Here is a 22,131-nt window from a genome sequence, read left to right on the forward strand (position 1 = left end):
TGATTTTGTAGCTTAATTTAAAATTAGTGAGGAAATTAGCAAGGACTGTCAATCCCTCTCTAAAATAAGAGAATTCGTGAGGAAAATAGCAAGGGACTGTCAATCCTTCTCTAAAATAAAGAATTAGCGAGGAAAAGCAAGGAATTGCCAATCCCGCTCTAAAATAAGACAATTAGCAAGGGATCTATCCCCAGTTAATTACGACAAAAAAAATTAACTTTTGACAATGACTTTTAATTATACATTTAATTATTTTCATTTAAAAATAATAATTAAATTTAAAAATTAACTAAAATATTCATAATAAAATTATTTAATATTTTATTTTATTTTAAAGTTTATTTTCATTAATAAATAATATTTTATTAAAAATATAATATAATGAATAATTTAAATAAATATAATATTTTTTAACATATTAATAATTGAAAATAAAATTTAATATGTATATGTGTTGTATTTTTATAATATTTGTTTGATATATTTAAGTAGTTGAATAATATATATATACATATTAATTTCTCATATAATGATTGCAGTGCCTTTCAGTTCAACTGGTAAAGAAGGAAAGTATAAAGCTTGAAAGGTATGAGGTCAAGGGTTCAACCTTGGCTTGGCATAAACATAATAAATATATGATATGGTAAAAAGCAAGTAACATGGCGTAAGGTGGATAATGACATGTCATGAGTTGTCGCACATGTGGTTGGTGAGAGGCGCGAGATGGTAGGTGACATGATGGTTGACAAAACATAATGTTATTGATGACATGTCACAAGTTGACATCCACACATGGCGGGTGAATGGCAATAGTTATTTTTTAATATAAACATATTTAGTGAGGGATTAGCGAGGGACTAATCCTCGCTAAAGTTATCAAGTTTGAATAGTATTAGAAGGGATTAGTGTGAAATCTAGTTCCTAGCTAATTTTAGATAGGGATTAAATCTCTCGCTAATTAGGGAGGGAAATACAATTCCTCGCTAAATTTAGTGATCCCTTTTTTAGTTATGAATTTAGCGATAGACAAAATTCTTCGCTAAAATGTAATTTAGCTATGAAAAATGACATTTAGCGAGGGATTCATCCCTCATTAAATTTTATTTTTCTAGTAGTGATACATACATACATACATATAAAGTATTGTAAGGAGTGAAGAACTTTAGTTATATATCGGATTGATTTAAGAATTGAGTGACTATAGTGTTGTTATGGGAAAGGAGTTTATTAAACATGGACAAAGGTCACAAAAATTTTGTATTATTGAATAGGGGATTTGGAGAAAGAAATCTCAATTAAGGTAGTAAGGGAGGATTAAAGCTTTAAAGGGTGAATTTTGCACTTTGGAATACTACAGGTAAGTGGATAATGTCCCAACTGATTTATGAATAAAATTCTTTTTCCAAAAAAAATTCATAGATCATTTAATAAAAATTATATTACATATTTAATACTTTATTAATTAAATTATTTTTATCTCGGGAAATTGTAAAGAGATGTTGAAGGAAGATGTGTATGTGTTTTTCCTTACAAAGGATACTTTGAATATTGATGAAATTATTTTTATCAGCATTGGTAATATTGGCTTCTCAATAAATGCAAGCATGGGCATCAATTATGAAATTTTATTCTGGTAAGATTTTAATGCTCAAAATTCTTTATGCGAGTTTGATTTTAAGAATGAAAATTATATTTTAATAGTGATGACTTTCTTATATGTTTAAAAATAAGTTTGGAGGTTCTAGAATTAACATTGGAAGTTGATTAATTGGTTGGATGATTGTTGGGAGCTGAATTTTGATGCACCCAAGATGTTTGTAGAAATGTTTGAAAGAAGAAATGGGTAGAAATAATGTTATTAAATTGGTATAATATGGCTTGGAAATATATATATATATATACATAGGTACAAGAAATGGCTTAAGTTATTGATTAAAATTTGAAGATACTAAAATAGGAAAAAATAGAATAGAGAGAGATATTAAATCGGATACTTGTATAGTAATTTATTAAGTCTAAAGGAAACATAAGAATAGTCAATATGATTTATCATACTTATGCTTGAGGATGGTTACAAGGAGGTATAAGGATGATTTAAAATGTATCAAATAGATTATTTGATTCAAGTATATTTGGATTGTTAAAATGCTAACCTTGAGATTTATGAGAGAAGAATTTGGCAGAATGTAATTTGTTCAATTTTATATATTAATTTTGAAGGAACATGCATATGTAGTGATTTAAGTCATTAAATTAGAATCCTAAGGTAGATTATATTAAAATAAATGATAATTGTGGTATTTCACTAAGTTTTAAAAAGGTACAAAAGAGGTGGAAATATTTCCTCTTATTTTAGTTGGATTATTAATAAGTTAGTTAACTGATAATGAGTTTGTGGATTGTATATTTTAGGTTGTGATGTGGTTTGGGAATCAAATTTGAATGTCCATCAAGTATTAAAAAATTATTTGATAAATGACTCTAAGATTGTAATTTTTGACAAGAAGTTAAGAGCGTCATTAGAACCAAAGTGAAAAGTAAGAGAAGTAAATTTTAGAATTTTGAAAAACTTTCAGGTGAGTGGATAGCATTCTGAATCAATTTTTAGTAAAATGTTTATAAATTTTATTATTAAATTTTACTATTTTTCTTTATAAATTGCATAGATATTCTTGTAATTCTATTTTTCTAACAATTTTTTTATTAATGATAATGCATTGATTTTTACTAATTATATTGCTAATAACTAATAATTAAATGGATATACGACAAATGATATTGTTTCTTAGAAGTAGTTTAATTCTTTAATTCTACATTGATATAAATTTCTTTTAATGCAATGATTCGTGTATGGAGGAAATGATAATAAATTTAAGCAATAAAAAATGATAGTTGAACTACGTTTGAAAATGACAATTTTGAAACTATTTTCTTGCTCCATACACGCTTGATTTTGATTGGAGGGACTGAGTTCAGAACGCTGATTGGTAATGGTAGTTTCGTTAGCCTTTAGTATACCATGATACATCTAGCTAGTAGGGTGTTTGTAGGTGGTGCTAGTCCCGTACGTAGGTACGTAGGTCAACAATAGAGGAATGGATATTCGTGAGCATTGTACTCACACTTGATTCGTGGCTTTTGCTGTGCTAGTTTTATGGCTTCTAGTCACGCTTGATTAGTTATTTACCCTTGTGGACTGTGTGTCCACGCTTTTATTCATTCCAATAAAACCCGACTAGATTTAAATTTAAATTTATTATTTTTGTATTGGTTCTTTGAAAGGTTCTATCTAATTGTACCAATATTTGAGACAATTACATTCTATAAGCTGCACAAATCTTAATAAATCTATATCATTTTATTAGTATTGTTTAATTTTAGAATTGTATTATTGAAAAAGAATTGTTCTTTATTTTTGGTTCCAGTATATGCTTTAGTATTTGATGATATTGTTTTAGACTAAATATATTAGTTCCATCTTCATAATTTTTATGTATAATTTTAATTGGAATGCTACTCACCAAAAATTTCTTTGGTCTCAAATATCTGCACCTCCAGCAGATTGTTGAGGGCCTTTTGTTTGCTTGTTTAGAAAAAGAGGAAGCATATTGCAACTATTATTTTGGTAAAACTAAGTATTATATTTTGTAATTATAACTTAGTATTCCACGTAAACCATAATTAGGTCCTAGTCTTATTCCATTATTATGTAAATTGTTGGGATGGAGCTAGTCTCTTTACTAGTCTGGCTGGCAGGTTCTGTTGTGTTGTGGAAATTTTGGGAGGTTCGAATTATAAGAGAGATTCTACTAAAATTTCTACAAAATATTTAAGACTTTACGAACTTTATTATTATATATAACCTATATATATATATATATATATCTCTCTCTCTCAATATTTTAGTGTAATTTCTAGTTATTAAGGCTTATGGAATATGAATTCTCCTCATATTTCATGCCAATCATACCCTTAGTATCAGGGGGTGACAGATGGTATTAGAGTCTAGGTTTATATGGTTTTGTGGAGTAAGGATTCTTCTTTGAAGTTTTAATTATTATTATGAACCCGGGCATAATAATATTTGAGACTTCATTGAAGGTCCTATTAGGATGTCCTAAAAGAGTTATCCTCTTCCTTATTTATCATGCTTTCTATATAACCATTAAATTTTAAACTAAACATTTCTTATGTTTTTTTTGTATAGTTAGAAAGCCACCTAGGCGTCATCCCTTCAGTAAAAGCTCTAGTGGCAGTGGGACATATGACAAGTCCTCTGCTTCACAAAATGAATTTCCCCTTAATGGTTGAGGGAAGGGTCATGAGCAAGCCAAAATTAGGGATGGTCAACCTTATAGGCATACTTAGGAGATTTTATCTAAGATTGAGTCTTTAGATCCTCAATCTCTTGAGGGTGTTTCATCATCTATAAATGGCATTGAGAAGAGATGCCAAGCCCAGAGATGTCCGAATCTTATGTCTCTTCCTCTACTAGTGTTTCAATTCTTCGATGTAGTTTTTGGAATCCTAAATCATAGTCTCAGCCATCATTGTATCAACTAGCTTATGTTAAACCTCACAGCACTACTTATAGAAATTTTTACTTTAGACCTTGTCATAAGGCATCTAGTATTTGTTATGAGTATGGACATGTTAGTTATTTGAAAAGAAACTATCCCCTTGTCATCAATATCTAGCCAGGGATATATTCGACCAACTCCTCGCTCGACTACTTTGGTGGGAGCACCTTCTATTAATACTAGTAAGGGCATGTTAGGAAAAGCAACTGGAGAGCGAGGACAATCTTTAGGGTAAGGGCAAGCATGGGTTTATACTATGACTCAACAAGATGCTTAAGCTTTAAATGATGTAACCCACCAAGTTTGATAATCCTTTTATGGTTACTAGTTTGGTGGAAGAATCTCTTATTTTCGCAAGGATACAAGTCTTATAAAGTATCTTGAGAGTAGAGAAACTCTAGTTGATTTGATGACATTAGATATTACTTACTTTGATATGGTTTTATGCATAAATTGTTTAACTTCCTATCATGCCAGTGTTGACTGCTACTTGAAAGTGGCTAGATTTGAAATTCTCAGATAAATTCCTTTTGTTTCTTAAAGGAACCAATTGGAAGACTGACTAGCCTAAAATTACTCTTAAAGGCCCATAGCTTTTATTGAAGGCTTGCTATTAGTACTTGGCCTTAGTGAAGGACTTCCATGAATAAGTTTCCAGTTTGAAATAAATTCTGATAGTTAGAGAATTTCCCAATGTATTTTAGGATGAGTTGCCTAGATTACCCCTAGATAGGGAGATCAAATTCGCTATTGATGTGATTCCAGGTACTCAATAAATTTTAATTCCCCTTATAGAATGGCATAGTTTAAGCTAAGAGAATTGAAGAGTCAGCTGTGAGAGTTGTTGGATAAGGAATTTATTCGCCTTAGCACTTCTCCTTATGGAGTGTGGATTCTCTTTATGAAAAGGAAGGATATCTTGTTAAGACTTCATATTGATTATTGATAGCTTAATAAGGCAACTATAAGGGGTAAGTACTCGTTACCTCACATTGATAATATCTTTGTTCAGTTGACAAGAGCTCAGTGTTCTTCACAGACTGACTTACCTTCAGGCTATCATCAATTGGAAAAAATTAAGTAACAAAGGTATATAAAAACAAACAAACAACATTTAAAACTTGGTATGGTCACTATGAGTATTTGACAATGTCATTCGAGTTGACAAATGCTCCAGTTACATTCATGAACTTGATGAGTCAAGTATTTAGACCATTCCTAGACAAGTTTTAATTGTTTTCATTGATGATATTTTGATGGGCTCAAGGAGTTTGGAGGAACATGAAGAACACTTCTTGCTAGTACTATAGGTGTTGAGAGAGCAACAACTTTATGAAAAGTTTTTCCAAATGTGATTTTTGACTTGATCAAGTTATCTTCTTAGGTTATGTTGTGTCTAAAGACGGTATACAAGTCGATCCAAATAAAGTTGAAGTAGTTTAGAATTGGCCACGACCTACTACAGTTACAGAGATTCAAAGTTTCCTAAGCTTGACTGGTTATTATTGTTATTTCTTTGAAGTCTTTTCAAGGAGAGCTGCATCATTAACTAAATTGACTCAAAAAATGTGAAATTTGTTTGGAGTAACAATTGTGAGGTAAGCTTCTAGAAGCTAAAAGACTGTTTAATTTTTACACCAATCCTAAGCCTACCATCAGGGACTGGGGGATATGCAATTTATCATGATACTTTTCGGGTTGGTCTTGGTCATACGCTTAGTATCAGAGTGTGACACCTAGGTTGTGTGTGTATTAAATTATAAAATCTAAAAAGGGCCAAAATACTAGTGTAAGTGGGAAGTGAGTAAAGATGTGATTGATGATTGAATGATATGATAATTTAGGAATTTGAGACTCCCCCTTTAATGTTTATTATTAAGGGGTTGGATATTGAAAATATGATAGATATGTCATTTGTATGATGTGGTGTATTGCACAGGTGTCCGTGAGTTTATTGAGTGAGATCTAGGGTGAAAATTGGGCTTGTGGCACTTGGATTGAAATTAGGACACCCAATTTGTGTTTTGATTGAAAAAGAAGTGAGTTGAGAAATGAATGTCCAATTTTTTATTGAGAAATAATTTAATTGTGAAACTAGTGCCATTAGCTAAGGTTAAGAGAAATCTCTCTGTAGACACTTAGATTATCTCAATTAGATGTTAGATGGAGAAATGGGGTGCATTGAAAGTTTACCCCTGTTGCTGTCATTTGACATCAACAGATGATGTCATCCTGTGCAATGCGCCACAACATAGGCGTATAGCACAAAGAGGAACATGCCAAGTGCACCTCTGATTTCATATAATGTTTTTCTATTTTTCTACTAAAATGCAAATCTTTTGATATAAATTAGCATCCCATGCTTTTGAAGACATTTTCTACTCTTATTTTTCAATTTTATAAGTATATTAGAGTATTTTGAGCTTTGAAAACATGGAATCCCGTTATTATAAATTTTACAAACTTAGTAATCTATTTGGTAACCCTTGATTACTTCAAATTTGGGAGTTAATGGTCGAATAATAAGGGAGACCTTATAACTTGGTATCAATTTCTCTAGTTTTGAGAACTGGTATGTAGTAATTGTGTTGTGAAGTTGTGATTGTTGTCTATGCATTTGCATATAGGTTAGGGGAAATGTAGGTTAGCTTGGGTTCAATACATTTTCATATGGGTTAAAAAAATTCTAACCCAACCCAATCCAACCCTTGAGGATTGGTAGGTTAAATGGGTTAACTTATTAACCCATTTGTTTTTTCAATTTATTGTTTTTCATATAGTGTGATAAACTATAAATCTTCATCCAAAATTTACAAGTCCCTATTTCTAAAATTTACAACTAGTGGAAAAAAAATGCTTACACTTTCAAATCATAGACATACAGTAGTTAAGTTTTATTTTTTAGAGAATTTGTAAATAAAAAAAGAGTTGACTTAGCAAATTTTTAAAATATGCAATAAACAATTAATTGACAAAGTAGATTGATAATTGTAAAAAAAGGGGCCAAACAAAAAAAAAGTAGAGAGAGGGATTGAGAAGAGAATGAATGTAACAACCTAGAATATAATTATAAATAATAAAGATAAATGAACATATTTTATAAATATTTGGGAGGAAATTTAATAAGAGGTATTGTGGTTTAGTGAAAATTATTTTTGTGCTTACCTATTGAGTCTTGAGTTCGAACCCTCCTTGTGTTGAGAGGGATTTTATTTTTCTTCTATCTAAAATTACTAAATAGCCTTAAGTTGAAAAAACAAAGGGAAAAAAAAAAGCAAACATCAAATTTTTATATCCACTTTCCCCAGATTTTCGATTCAATTTGGACCTGATCACCTAAACCAAGCTTCGAGAGTTCTCTTCCTCACCATCGCCATTCTTCCTGTCTGCCGTTAGTGAGTGAGTGATTTAAAGGGCTACCGCTGCATTGCAAATTTGGGGTTTGGTGTTGAAGCCATCGAGTTCTTTTATCACACCCCAAAAATAGAAGGTGACCGGCATAGGATGTAAACTATATCATGCATCCCTTAAACCCTAAATTGAGAAATCTTTCTATTTTAAAATATAATTGAATTTGTATCAAAATTATAACATACTTAATAAAAAATCATTATAATAAAAGATTGAATATTTTGTAGAAATTTCAGCAAAACTTTCTCTGTAAATATGATCTCCCGAAAATCCTACAACATAATATTTTACACAAAATATAGTTTCAATCAGGAGTTTAACTCCTTCCAGCCAACAAACAACATATATCAAAATAAAAATATAGTTATGGGCTACGTGGAGCACCTAACCTTACTTTCTAAAATAAAATACATGAGTTCAAATATTTCCAATTAAAGGGAGATAATGCTAGGCAAAATTCCACCCAGAATGGTTGTGCGTCCTTCAGAAGTTAGCAGTAGGATCAACATCGGCTAATGAATTTGAGACCAAAATAAATTTTCAGTGAATAGCATCCCAATAATAAATAATTAAATAAGTACAAAAGAAAGGTTTAAAATAATTATGTGTGATAGAGATGACTATTTTAGTAAACAAATATTTAACTTCAACATAAAAAGGACTTTATATAACTTTAAATAAAATCCTAATTCATTAAAGCATCATATCAAACGTCATTATCATTTATTCTCAATAAAATAAATAAATGCATTAGATAATTATAAATATGTCATTAATCAAAACCAATGAAAAAACATATTCATCAAATAATAAAGAAATCATAATTATAGGAACTTATGAAAACAAGTGACAAACGTGAACACACAGTCCATGAGGGTAAATAACCAAATGTAACTTATGCCACGAAAACAAACGTAGACACACAATCCACGAGGGTAAGTAACCAAACGCAGCCTGAGCCACGAAACAAATGTAAACACACAGTCCATGAGGATAATGCTAACCAAATGCGGTCGAAGTCACAAAACAAATGCAGGTACAATACTAATAAATAACAAACGTGAGAACAAAGCTCACAAAAATTAAACTAGCTAGTCATTGATCATGGCATGCCAAAAGCTAATGGAACTGCCGTTAGCAACCAGTGTTCTCTATAAAGTCTCCTTAAAATTCATTTTCAAACATGCGAGAAAATCATCATTTTCAAAACAAAATTTTTATTTTCAATGTCAAACTTGCATGAATTATTTTCTATATCAATTCAATAATTTTCAGAATGAAATTTCACAACTAAAGTCCAGTCTTGCATTTATTGATTAATTCAAATTATCAAATCCGGTAAAGTGAGTTTCACAAAATAAAGTAATTTTAAAAAAACCAAAATAACCAATAATTTCATTATTACTATTAAAATGGTTTGCATGAAAATGTAATATTTTAGTAAAGATAGATTTGTTTGGAACTTCAGTTAAGATGCTATCTACTTACCTGAAATTCTCAGAATTCAAATTTCTCCTCTTCCAAACATCCTATGAATCATAATTAAATTTTATTAAACTTTCAACCAGCGCAACAATTCCTTTTTAACATCATTCCCACCACTAACAAACTATAATAAATTTAAAACTTAAAAAAATCAAGACTTTACACTTAAAATCGTTATTAATATTCAAATCTTTCATCTACAAACCATCCATCTCTAAAGGTTCAAATGATCACATATTATTCACTTCATAACCAAATCTCCCTTGCAATCTTCCAAGTTAAGTTCAAAGGTTAATAACACCAAAGCCAACTATACTGCCCATAAAAATCAATGAAATTTCATAAATAATAAAAATAAATTTTAATTTCTTCTAATAGACATTTTCTCAAACACCTTGCATACATTAATTATCAAACTTAAACCAAATCTCTTTTTCTCAAATTTTGTTTTCCCAAATTTTTTTCTAATGTCCACATTTGAAATACTCCAACCTTCCAATTTCAAGCATTCTGCATAGGCAATTTTAGATCCAAGAAAATTGAGTTTATCCACTTTCATCAAATATATAATGCGAAAATATCAATCTAAGCCACATTCTCCTCACTATTTGAACAAGTACAATAGCAAAAAGAAGGATTTAAAATGACAATAATTTAACATCCAAAACACATATACACAGAGCGAGAGGGAAGAGGACTTGAATCTTACTCACCTTAAAGCACAATTGATGAAGAAAAAGGGAGGAGGAGCTGAAACTTATGGCTGAACAGGGGAAGAAATTCTGGCAAAAAGAAGAAGGATCGAATTAGCAAACACCACCAAAAACTAGGAGAATCATGAGCAGCACCTCAACTCCCTCATACGCCAGCATCGCTGCAACCAAATGAAAGAGGTAGAATATTGAACAGGGAAGGTAAAGGAGAGATAGCTCATGGGAATACACAAACCGAGGAAGAATAGAGAAGAACAAATGGAAAGGAAGATTGACCAGCACATCCTCCGATGACGGCAGCAAGGATCAGACCTCAACAGAACCCTTTTTAACAGCGATTGGCGGCCACGCATCAGAGAAACCAGAACAAAATGAAGAAAAATAAGGCAGCGAATCCAGACGTTTTCTGCAAGGTGAAGATGAACCCACAATCAACAGTGATAATGATAGAACAGCAGAAAATGAAGCAAGGTCAGAGGTCACAGCATGGAGGATCCAGAATTTTCTTTTCCTTTTTGGCAAACCCACGACAGAACAAGGAAAGAGAGGAGAAAATAAAATATGATGAAAGGGGGGTATTTTGGTAATTTTTGAAGGCTGAAAAGGGAGCATTCAAAAATAAAAACTTAGGACCTTGTTGATTAGATGAGAGTTTACTTTCCACTAGACTGGCTTTTCTTCATGCTGAATTTCTTCCAAAATTAATAAAAGTACAAGTAAAAGAATTTATTAAATAATTTAATTTTACTTGAAATTTTTGGGTTATTACATCTTTATCCATCTTTTTCGCATTCACCAGCTCTCTCTGCTCTTTCTTGGTTCGTGCACCTGACACCCTTCTTCTACTTCTTTGTTTGATGTTTTCCCATGTTGTTGTGATCAAGGGAGCATTGGTTCTTGCTTCTTTTTGTTGCTATCTGTTCACCATTGCATATAACCATTCATCTTGCAAGTTCTCTTCTTCCCCTATTCGCATCACCTTTGTTTTTGGTGTGGGTGTGAAATCGTTGCTGCTTCCTTCTTTTCCTATGGTGATTTAGTGTATGGGTAAGCTTTAAAGCTGTTCTTCTTTCCCCTTGTTATGTCCATGAGGATGGATAGTATTTTAACAATTCAAATGATACAAATATTTAGTGTCTATGTTAAGTACAGTCATCAAATTCAAATCCAAGACATATTCTATATTGATTTGTTATATTCCAGCCTCATGACAAAATTCACTACGAAAAAAGCTGCCACTAAAAGCTGAAAAGTCATCACTGAAAGTTTTCAGCGGCAACAAAAAGTCGCAAAAGCTTTTGTTATAACAAATCAATATAGAATCTGTTTCGGATTTAAATTTAGTAACTGTACTTAGTACAGACACTGAATACTTATATCATCTCAATCGTTAAAATTTAGATCAATGGTTATAAATTTATATTTCACTTGAGATTGATAATTGAGTGAGTTTATTTGAACCAGTGGTCTGGATTTCAACGGCTCAGATGGTACATGCACTCATTGCTCATACTAAGTATAATCACCAAATCTAAATCCATCTGTTTCCCAACTATGTGGTGATGGCTCCAAACTTCTTTTATTTTCCATCTGTTTTCCCTTTTTTTATGGCGAATTTGCTTGGTTGTTCTCGGGAACAAATCCTCTAACGCCAAGATTCATGAGTTTTCGTGAAGTTTTTATTTTTTATAAAAAAAAATATTCTCTCTCTTCCTTGAAAAGAAAATTTTTAATGAAATTCACACGCTCAACTTTGAAAAATCCGTTGTCGTTATCCTCAACATGCATCACGCACAAATTGGCTCTATTCTCACACACAACTTTCCTTTGGGGGACCGATTTGATACGAAACAAATGGAGATGACTTATCAACCTTTGAATTTATATGCGAAGTTGTCAGGTCGACAAATCTTACCCGTGCAAGGCGACATAAAACTTGGGAAAAAATTACTACCGATCGAATATGGATATTTAGTGATGTGAGAGGTCATTTAATCTTAATCTAATATATTGATTAGAATTAGGCAAGAAGTAATTTTGTTCCAAAAAAATTAGGTAAGGAGGATGCCTCAGCTCCAAAGGTGATGTATTGGCATGAATGTTCTTTATTTTACTAAAAATTTAGTTAATAAGGATTTGAAAATAATATTTAAAACGCATATACTAAGTGAATGTATTTCCATCACCAAAAATAGGGAAAAAAGACCAGTTGAACAACCCACATGCACATGCATGCATGTATGGCTGTCACAAAATCTTATTTGAACTTAATTTTTGGGCAGTCTAATCTAATTTTTTTAATTCGATGATCGGATCAAAGTTGAACCGTATGGTCGAACTAGTGATTAAAGTAGTCCACGTTGCTCGGTAAATCAGGGATAATATCATAATATTAATAAAATCTCATATCTAATAGTTAAAAGGTAAATCAAAGACATACGAGTCCCACTGAAGTAGGTTAAATTTTAGCTCTAACTACCAGAACAATACGAAGCCGTGCATCATCACGTCTGTGATTTAGAAGATTTTGTTTTATTGATTGGTCCCCAAGAGCTTTAATTGCGACCAATAGGACAATCGTATATGAAAACATTACTAAAAAGAAGAATTTATATAGCGCCATTTATTAAACGATTATATGAAAAACCATTTTTATAAATAAAGGCAAGAATTTAGAAAACAATTATTAAACGGTTATATAAAAAGCCATTTTATAATTAAATAAATACTAAACATTTATTTAAGACAACCGTTTAGTACTTGTTTTAGTTTTGACACCTCTGACATCGACACAATACTAAACAATTCTGGGGAGGAAACCGTTTAGTATTTCGTTAGTTTAATATACGGTTTCCTTTGCAGAACTGTTTTATATATATTACGGAACCGTTATGTTTACATAATTGTTTAGTAATTGATTTTAAAAACTCCTCCACTTCCCCAGCTGAAAGACTCTACCTTCAAGAAGACTAGAGACCCACCTACGTGAAACTCCCAAACCCCCATTTCTGGTCATTCCTCACCTTCCTCCACCACAGAAATGCCGTGAGTCCGTCGTCATTGTGGTTGTCGTTTGTGTTCATAGTGGTTCTTTCATCGTTAGTCGTCTCACATGGTTTTTGGCTGTGGGTTTTAACCGTTTCATCGTCATCCTTTGCTTGCTGGTGTGCTTCTCCTCTCTTCCTCCATTGCTCATCATTCCACCACAGTTCTCCTGCCGCTGCGTTTCTCTCCCAACTCTTCCTCATTTGGCCATAGGTTCAAAACCTTTAAATATTAATAAAAAGGGAAAACATAACTTTGGATCCTTACATTTTGCTCGTGTTTTATTATCGGTCCCCACAAACAATGAAAAATAAAAGTGTAGGGATCTAGAATACTAAAAAAAAAAATACAGGGACCAATAATAAAACATAAGCAAAGTGCAGGGATCCAAAATGATGTTTTTTCTAATAAAAATAACCGTTTTATAAACCTTTTTTTTAGATGATTGGAATTCTAAATTTCCTTCAAAATTAAAATAAAAAAAGATAAATGTACACCATTCATTCAATATGGACAACTTAACTACGACGACAGAAAATAATTTCAAAGCTTTTCTAATTACTGTAGATTCGCAAGTTGAATAATTTGACAGAATGCACAATGCCATCTGATTAACTTGAAACTATGTTGGACACTTTCCAAGACTTCAAATAATATTAGGTAGTGTTTGAATTGGTGGATTTGGATTTTGGATTTCAAAACTTGCATTTCAAATAATCTTACATTTAAAATGCATGTGCTTAAAATTCTTTGTTTTGATATTTTAAAAAAAATAAATGGAGAAGAGAGATGTGTTAAGATTTGAAACAAAAATGGAAAATTAAGAATAATGAGTTTTTTTTAATTGACAAGGGACTTGAATGAGGTGTGACAACAATTATGATTATCATAATGACATCAACAGTGAAAATATGAAAAGAAAGAAATGTTAAAAGTGACTGAAATTTTAAATGACTAAAATATATAGAGAATTTGAAATTACAAAGGAGGTGTGGTAAGAGATTTTATGTATCCCAATGAGAGACTTGGTTCAAATCCAAATCCAAATCCCTATTAATCCAAATACACAATATAAGTCTAGGAAAAAAATTTTAAATTGAAAACCCTTTTGAAAAACATACAGGAATATTATTGGTTTACGTTTTCAAAACATTAAAGCTCATCATGATCTTACTCATTTTACATAAGATATATAAGTTTTAAACTTGAACTCTTTGTGCTTCCTCCTTAAATATAAGTCATCAAGCATACATTTAAATGATTTGGAATACTTCATATGTTAAACTCATCAAGTCAATTTGATAAGCTCGTTTACCTTGATAAGCTATTAGGACACATCTCAAATTTGACTTGTTCAAAAAACACCAATCACTAAAAAATTTTTAAAAAAAATAACATGGATCATTCAAAATTGATTTAGAATGGTTCAAATGAAAAATTTATTAAATGTATAATAATCCCACGTCGAGTAATTAGAGAATTAATAATTAATAATAACAACTATATAAGTGCGTGGGACTATCACGCATATAATAAAATCAACACCCTCTACTTATTCTTGAAATAAAAATTCATTCAAACTGAGGTCTAATGGATCACCTATCTATCAACAGTATCCGTGTGAGATCATATACAATAAATTTTAATTATTAATTAACTTAATTATGATATAAAAAGATAGGGGTGCTAGAGCTACAGCAAAAGATGATTTAAGCATGTTGACATTAATTATAACCCAGAAATATGGAGACCATAGGATCTAACTATATTCAATATTCTCTTCGATGGCAGCCAACCGCAAGTACAAGTCTTTTGTCGAATGAAAGATTATAGATATAATTATCATGGCATGATGCAACAAGAACAAAATCCTCCTCACATGCACATGGCAATTACCTAAAACTTTGATTATACAATAATGTGTAATTATTCTGCTCTCAATTGCGTCGTAAATTGTAAAAGAGAGAAAAGAGTTAAATATGAGCAAATCAACTGTGGTCCTCAAACGATGTGATCCGTTTTATTTTGAACTTTTCCTACGTTTCAGCGGTCCAGCTCGGGATTCCATTAAAAAAGGAATTTATTTATTTAATTCGGGTGAGGCTCCAAAACCATTTATTTAAAACATGCAAATATCCATCGTATACCACTGGCCCAATTCAATGAAACCACAAGGTGTGGTCCTTCATCTTATCAACATATCTCTTGCGTGAATGTTGGCTCATTGTAAACGTGCTTCATTAAACTGCATGCTTGCACTCTCACCTTTTAACTCTATAAAGAGAAGCCCTGCAAGCTTGTATCTCCACACCACACCCTCCCTTTTGAAGACTGCTCAAATATTTCAGTCCTCACATTACTCAACTAGCAGTTATGAAGACTGCTCTGTTTTTCCTTCTCTTCATTGCCTTCATCTCCACACAACACCTAACCCTAGCTACAGAAAAAGAAGTAGTGGTTGACACCAAAGGAAATCCTCTTGTGCCTGGTGAAAAATACTTCATCATGGATGCCTCAGACCATGACCGTGCAGTTACCACCGAAGTACTCTGGCAGCAACAATGCCCGGTTTCGGTGGTCTTCGGGACAGATGCTAAGAATGTGATTTTTATTCCCAAAGACAAAGACGCCACGAGCATCAAGACCCAAGAAGACTTGTACATCACATTCAATGAGGCTCCTCTGTGTGCTAAATCACCCAACTGGACTATTGAATTTTTCAGTAATAAAGTTTACCCGGTTCTTATTGGTCCACCTGAAGGTGTTCCAACCATGGAAGGTTCATTCCGCATTAGGAAATCTGAGTCTCAAACTGGTGCATATAATATTGCCTTCAATATTTTTAATGGGCCTAATACTGATTATTTCCTTGTCACCCAAGCTTACGGCGACACCCGAGACTTTTATCGTTTGGAGCTGTGTACGGATAAAGGATTCGATGTCCACTTCATCCGTTATGAAAAACCAACGACCTTAACTTCCACCTAGGCGCCTCGTATCCGTAAGATGGTGGCTTAAGTGATGATGATGGTGTACTGTGTGATATTAATAATGTTGTTGCTGATACTGTTTAACGAGCTCCCTTGTATGGCTCTAAATAAATCAGCCTTTATATCTGTATTGTTATTGATGATTAAGTGTTGTTATGAATAAATGTGACCGTCTGCTTTGTTACTACTTGACTTGAGTGCATTCTTCGCCGACTTAATCTCTCTTCTCTTTCTCCTACAATATTGGAATTTAAATCTCTTTAACTACTGTTTTATTGGCCTGAGCAATACCAAACTGGACTAACTGTAAAATAAATTAAAGCTAAAGAACAACATAAATAAATCTCATCTCATCAAATCTAAGAGCATAGGATTGGAGCTCAAGAGGAGTATAGAACAAGGTTTGTGAAGAGGTTTGGAGAGATAAGATCTTGTTTAACTTTCATCCCTTATCTCTTAGCTTCTTTCTCCACGAAAGGCTCTCAAGCTCTTATCGTTTTATCTTCTTATGCCTTGCACGAATATAAATGGAAGAAGGTGGAGGAAATGGTACTGTCGAAATGAGAAAGTAAGTTGCGTTGAAAAATTATGGAGTCCACCAATCATAATATATTCCCTCCAACCTATTTATAAGACAAACATTGAAGAATTTTTATATTCTTATTCATAAGTCATGCCATTAAATTTTATCACAAATTTTTTCCCTTATTAAATGGCAGTAGGAGAAAAATACATTATATATATATATAATAGTGACAAAGTTAAAAATTATTTGTATATATATATAATAGAGACAAAGTTAAAAATTTATTAATTTTTTAGATAAAATTAATAAATTTTTAAGTTTTCATTAGTTCTTTTTTCTTATTGTTTACAGATATCCTCCTACTAGCTAGAAGTAATCTTATTTGAAGTATGATTAAGCACTAAATGTTCGCAACTCTCTTAGTAGGGATTTAAATCTTAGTTCACTATATTATAAAAAACTAGTCCTTTTTGCTAGACCTAACTCTCATTGATAAAATTTTCATTTATTCTGGTAAAATATGTTTAAAATATCTTATAAATAAAATCGAAACATTTCTCCTTCATCATTTCTCTCTCTTCATTGCTTCCCTTAACCATGCCTACTTTTACAAACTATCATTGCTCTTTTGCTAATCATGGTGACTTTTAATTAACTATATTCACTTGTTGTCAACCATGATTAATTTCTTTAACCTTTAACCTTTTAACCATGGTAATTTCCCCTTGAGATCAACTTTGTATTCGCTCTTTTAGGTTTTAGCCTTAGATGTGGCAACATTTACTAATCTTGCTACTGGGCCAATTTGGGCTTTTATTCAAGTTAATTTCCTTTAGACCCAAACAACGTTTCTAGCTTTTAATTTAATTCTTTTTGGGATTTTCTTGCTCTAATAATTTGAGCCTGTAGCAAATACTTTCATGTTTTAAATAATTTATTTTGAGGCCTTAGAATTACTCTTCAATCCATGCAACTAGCAATTTTTCCAAAATTATTTATACTTAAGTATCCTAAACTTTCAATAATTATAAATTGCCCCATTTGTATTATGGGCTTAACTTACTTTCTTTTCCATTTTCCAGCTTGGAGTACTCTTACATGATTTTTCATATAATACTCTTTATTTATAATATGGGAGTAATCAATATGAAATATGCACATAAACACACATCCCTTAAGCCTAATATAAAAAATATTTCATTTTAAAAATACATTTTATTTAAATAAAGCCTTAATATTTTTGTGAAAATTCCAACAGGTTCTCTCCCTGAGAATAGAATTTCCCCAAAATTTTTACAATATAAATTTAAAAAAAATATTATATCATCTAGAAACTCAGCTCCTTCCAACTAATAGATGAAATATTACGAAATAAAAATCTTAACCATAACTTATGTAAAGCACCTATAAAATTATTTATAAAAGTACAATATAGAAATTAAAATTTTACATTAAAAATAGACATTAATCAAAATGATATCTTAGCTTCAATTCAATAGCAAAATCCCTTAAATGATCTAATGCAGGTACAAGCTACTTGAGATTAAAAAATATTTTTCAGTGAATAATGTCCCAACCATAACATTTTTATAACATTAAAGTGAATAAAATATAATAGTTACATAAATTAAAGAGAAAGTAATTCAATGTAAATGAATTTGTAAGCTCAGAATAAAAATTCTATATAACTTCAATATCAAAAAACTTTAAATTTATAACGACAAAAAAGCTTTAACATTTGATCTTGACAAGTCAAAATAATTAAATAAATATATAAATGAAAATATTAACATTTGCTAATTTAAAATCATTAGAGTGTGAAATCATCAATTGATTAAAAATTCATATTTCTGAAAATTTATCAAAACAATTCACAAACGTGGACACATAATCTATGAGGGTAAATAATTAAATACAGCTTATGCCACAAAAACAAACATGAACACACAGTTTACAAGGATAAGTAACCAAACACAGCTTGAGCTACGAAACAAACATGAACACACAGTCTACAAGAATAATGCTAATCAAACGCAACTTGAAACCATGAAACAAACACAGATATGAGGTTCACAAATAACAAATGTGAGGACAAAGTTCATGAAAATTAAACTAACTAGTTGTTGACCATGGCGCGTTAAAGACTAATGGAACTGTCATTAACAATCAATGTTCTGTATAAAATCTCCTTTAAATTCATTTTCAAACATACAAGAAAGTCATCACTATTAAAATATATTTTCCATTCTCAAAATCACATGAAGAATTTTGAGCATTAAAATCTTGCCGGAATAAAATTTCATAATTGATGTCCATGCTTGCATTTATTGAGAAACCAATATTACCAATGCTGATAAAATATTTTCATGAATCTTGAAAGTATCCTTTGTAAGGAAAAACATACACATCATAATTTAAATATCCTTCAACATCTCTTTACAATTTTTCAAGATAAAAATAATTTAATTAACAAAGTATTAAATACATAATATAATTGTTATCAAATGACCTATAAAAAAAATTAGAAAAAGAATTTTATTTATAAATCAATTGAAACACTATCCACTTACCTATAATATTCCCAAGTGCAAAATTCACCTTTTAAAGCTTCAATCCTTCCTTACTACCTTAATTGAGATTTTCTTTCTCCAAATCCTCTATAATACAAATTTTTTATGACCTTTATCCATGTTTAATAAACTCCTTTCCCATAACAACACTATAGTCACTGAGTTCTTAAATCAATCCGATATATAACTAAAGTTCTTCAGTCTTTACAATACTTTATATATATATATATATATATATATATATCTAAAGCTTTGTCAATACTACACTTGTCTTTCCAACTCTTCTCAAACACAAATAGTTAAATTTTAATTAAGGTATGTATATTACATGAGTGCACATCCAACTCTAAAAAAAATACTTCTATAACCCGCTTTATCAAACACCTTAAGTGCCTCCCAAAATAAGTCAACACCATAATTCATAAATCATCAATAGTGCCATTTCCAAAATTTAGTTAACCACCCAATAACTACATAATTAAAATTCTCCACAAGGTTAAGTTGACTTAAATAGAAACCATACCAAATGCATCATCATAAAATTAATAGAATCCATAAATTATATAATTAAATAAAAATCTTTTTAATAGACATTTTTATCAAACATGTATCATGCATTAATTTTTAAACTCAAATCAAGCATTTTCCTCCTTTGATTCCAACTACCAAAAATTTTACAAAATAAATATTTGAATCAAGCAACCTCCCAAATTTTATAAAAGATAATTATCTTCCAATGCTAATTTATTTAATCAGTAATATAATCATTATATATATCAAAAATCAAGCCATTATATAACTAAACTCTCTCTTAAACATTCTATCAAACACTTTGTCAGCATTGAACGTCAACTATAACCAAGCTTCTTCCTATCTAATTTCATATTTCAAAAATTTTCTAATATAGACATGAAATTAATCAGCTTTCCTAGTTCCATTAATCAATAAATCAATCAATCTTAATTCAAGGAAAAAAATTCCTCATCATCCATATTATTCGCGACAGCAAAGGAAGGAAGGAAAGATTTCACAATCTCAACCCACAAATGCTCGTGCAACAATAGAGAAGTGAAGGAACAAATTACCGCACCTCAGATCATCCACAACACGAAAAGGAAGGAACAGAAAAGGGGCAACAGAACAGGGGAGAAGAAGACAACTACAACCCAACCTTACAGCGTCTTAAAAATAGAATCTCAAACATTAGACACCCACACACCTGAACAAAACCAACTAGGAGGAGGAAAGAGTGGCACACCCCATAGCCACTAGACCGGCGGCGACCCAAAACATCCAGGAACAAGGCAACGTTGCTGAGTGAAGAAAATCCTACAGCAACCATCACAACAGCAGAACAAACAGAGAAGGAGACGCAGTGGACAGAGATGACGCACCTTTCGACCGCATCCTGACTGGAGGAGAAGGAAGCTTAACGATGGTTAATGAAAAGAAGAGAAGGAAAAAGGAGGAAGCATGATGTCAGTGAAGAGAAGGGAAAGAAACGGATGCTGAACGATGCTGTGCTTTTCGCACAAGGAAGGGAAAAAAATATCTGATCAAAGAACAATTGGAAAAATTATAGGAAAGGTCCCAAATTTTTTTTATAACATAACAGAGCATTTTGGTAATTTTTCCATTATTAAAAAAAATAAAATAAATCAATTACTCAAAAAGATTTGGACTGGACCTTCAAGTAAGATACTATCATAAATTACAGTAAAATATTATTGCCCACTTGTTATAACTAATTTGAATAAATATTAATTGAAAGAATTTTTTTATAAAAATTTAAATTTATGATCATTACAATTTACTCTTAAATACTCAAATTTTAAAAATTATACTTCCGTAACATTAGTTGTCATGTACTGGTCCCATGTTAAACAAAATTAATTTGTGATACAGATTTTGCAAATTATAGGTATATCTTGTCGTATACTAACTTACTATATATTTACCATAACTAATTACTATTCCCTCTATCTTCAAATAGATCAATTCATATAGTTTAATAAAGTTAGTTAAGTATAAAAATTATGTTTGAAATTAAAAAAATTATATTAAATTATCCTTGTATTATTATGAGAGATAATTTGGAAAAATGTAATAAATACTTATTAAAATTTATAATTTTACTTATAATTAAAAACAAAGAGATAAATGATAGTTTTTCTCATATTTCAAAATGGAGAGAAAAGGCCGCCCTCGTCACTTACTTCACTTTATTATTTTGCATCAGCCTAACTAGAAATAATATGAGCTATTTAGAAAGAAAAAAATCCAGGATATTATCTTTGTATTAGCCAACCAAATTCAAAAGGCATGTACATTCTAAATTCATTCTAGGTCATCGCTCTCCCTGAAAGCTGTTATGTCATTTAACTTAGGAATTATGTTGCTTAGATCTATTGTGACCGGGAGATCTATTTGGATCTCACTTAAATTAAACTTGTCAAGATCTACTATGATCTTTAGATTCTACAGTGACTCTATTATATTGCACTAGGAACTACTGTGACCCTAGGGATCTGTTGTGATCCCTCTTTGGGTGTGACAAAGAACTAGAGGACTAAGTTGTAAAATAACTTGCCTCTACTCAATCAGGCAACTATAGTGATTATTCTTCAAGATTGATATCAAATGGCACTATAACTCTACTGGCCTAACTTTATCCTTTCATCTCATTTTGGAATTCCCACTACTAGCTCCAAAAAAATACATCTAAAAACACATCTTTAATATTTACACCTTACCCCAAAAAATACTCTTAATTGCACGCTAGTCCCTAGCTATGTTTCTAGCACTTGAGGG

General features: G+C 31.1%; 1 protein-coding gene and 1 pseudogene across 1 annotated transcript; one reads left to right on the top strand and one right to left on the bottom strand.

The window, feature by feature from the left end:
• LOC129286317 (squalene monooxygenase SE2-like) overlaps nt 1-13,437 on the bottom strand; it is a 35,215-nt pseudogene extending 21,778 nt beyond the window's left edge.
• Nucleotides 13,438-15,607: 2,170 nt separating this feature from the next.
• LOC129286318 (kunitz-type elastase inhibitor BrEI-like) lies at nt 15,608-16,222 on the top strand. The gene has a single exon (XM_054922310.1). The coding sequence runs from the start codon at nt 15,608-15,610 to the stop codon at nt 16,220-16,222; it is 615 nt and encodes a 204-aa protein (XP_054778285.1).
• The last annotated feature ends 5,909 nt before the right edge of the window (nt 16,223-22,131 follow it).

Source organism: Prosopis cineraria, unplaced genomic scaffold (genome assembly GCF_029017545.1).
Source record: "Prosopis cineraria cultivar Desert tree isolate PC_DT_omini unplaced genomic scaffold, ASM2901754v1 PC11, whole genome shotgun sequence".
In the NCBI taxonomy this organism is placed as follows: domain Eukaryota; kingdom Viridiplantae; phylum Streptophyta; class Magnoliopsida; order Fabales; family Fabaceae; genus Prosopis; species Prosopis cineraria.

Excerpts from the sequence above, each read along its gene's own strand:
- LOC129286318 (XM_054922310.1), top strand. The coding sequence starts at position 15,608 with ATGAAGACTGCTCTGTTTTTCCTTCTCTTCATTGCCTTCATCTCCACA.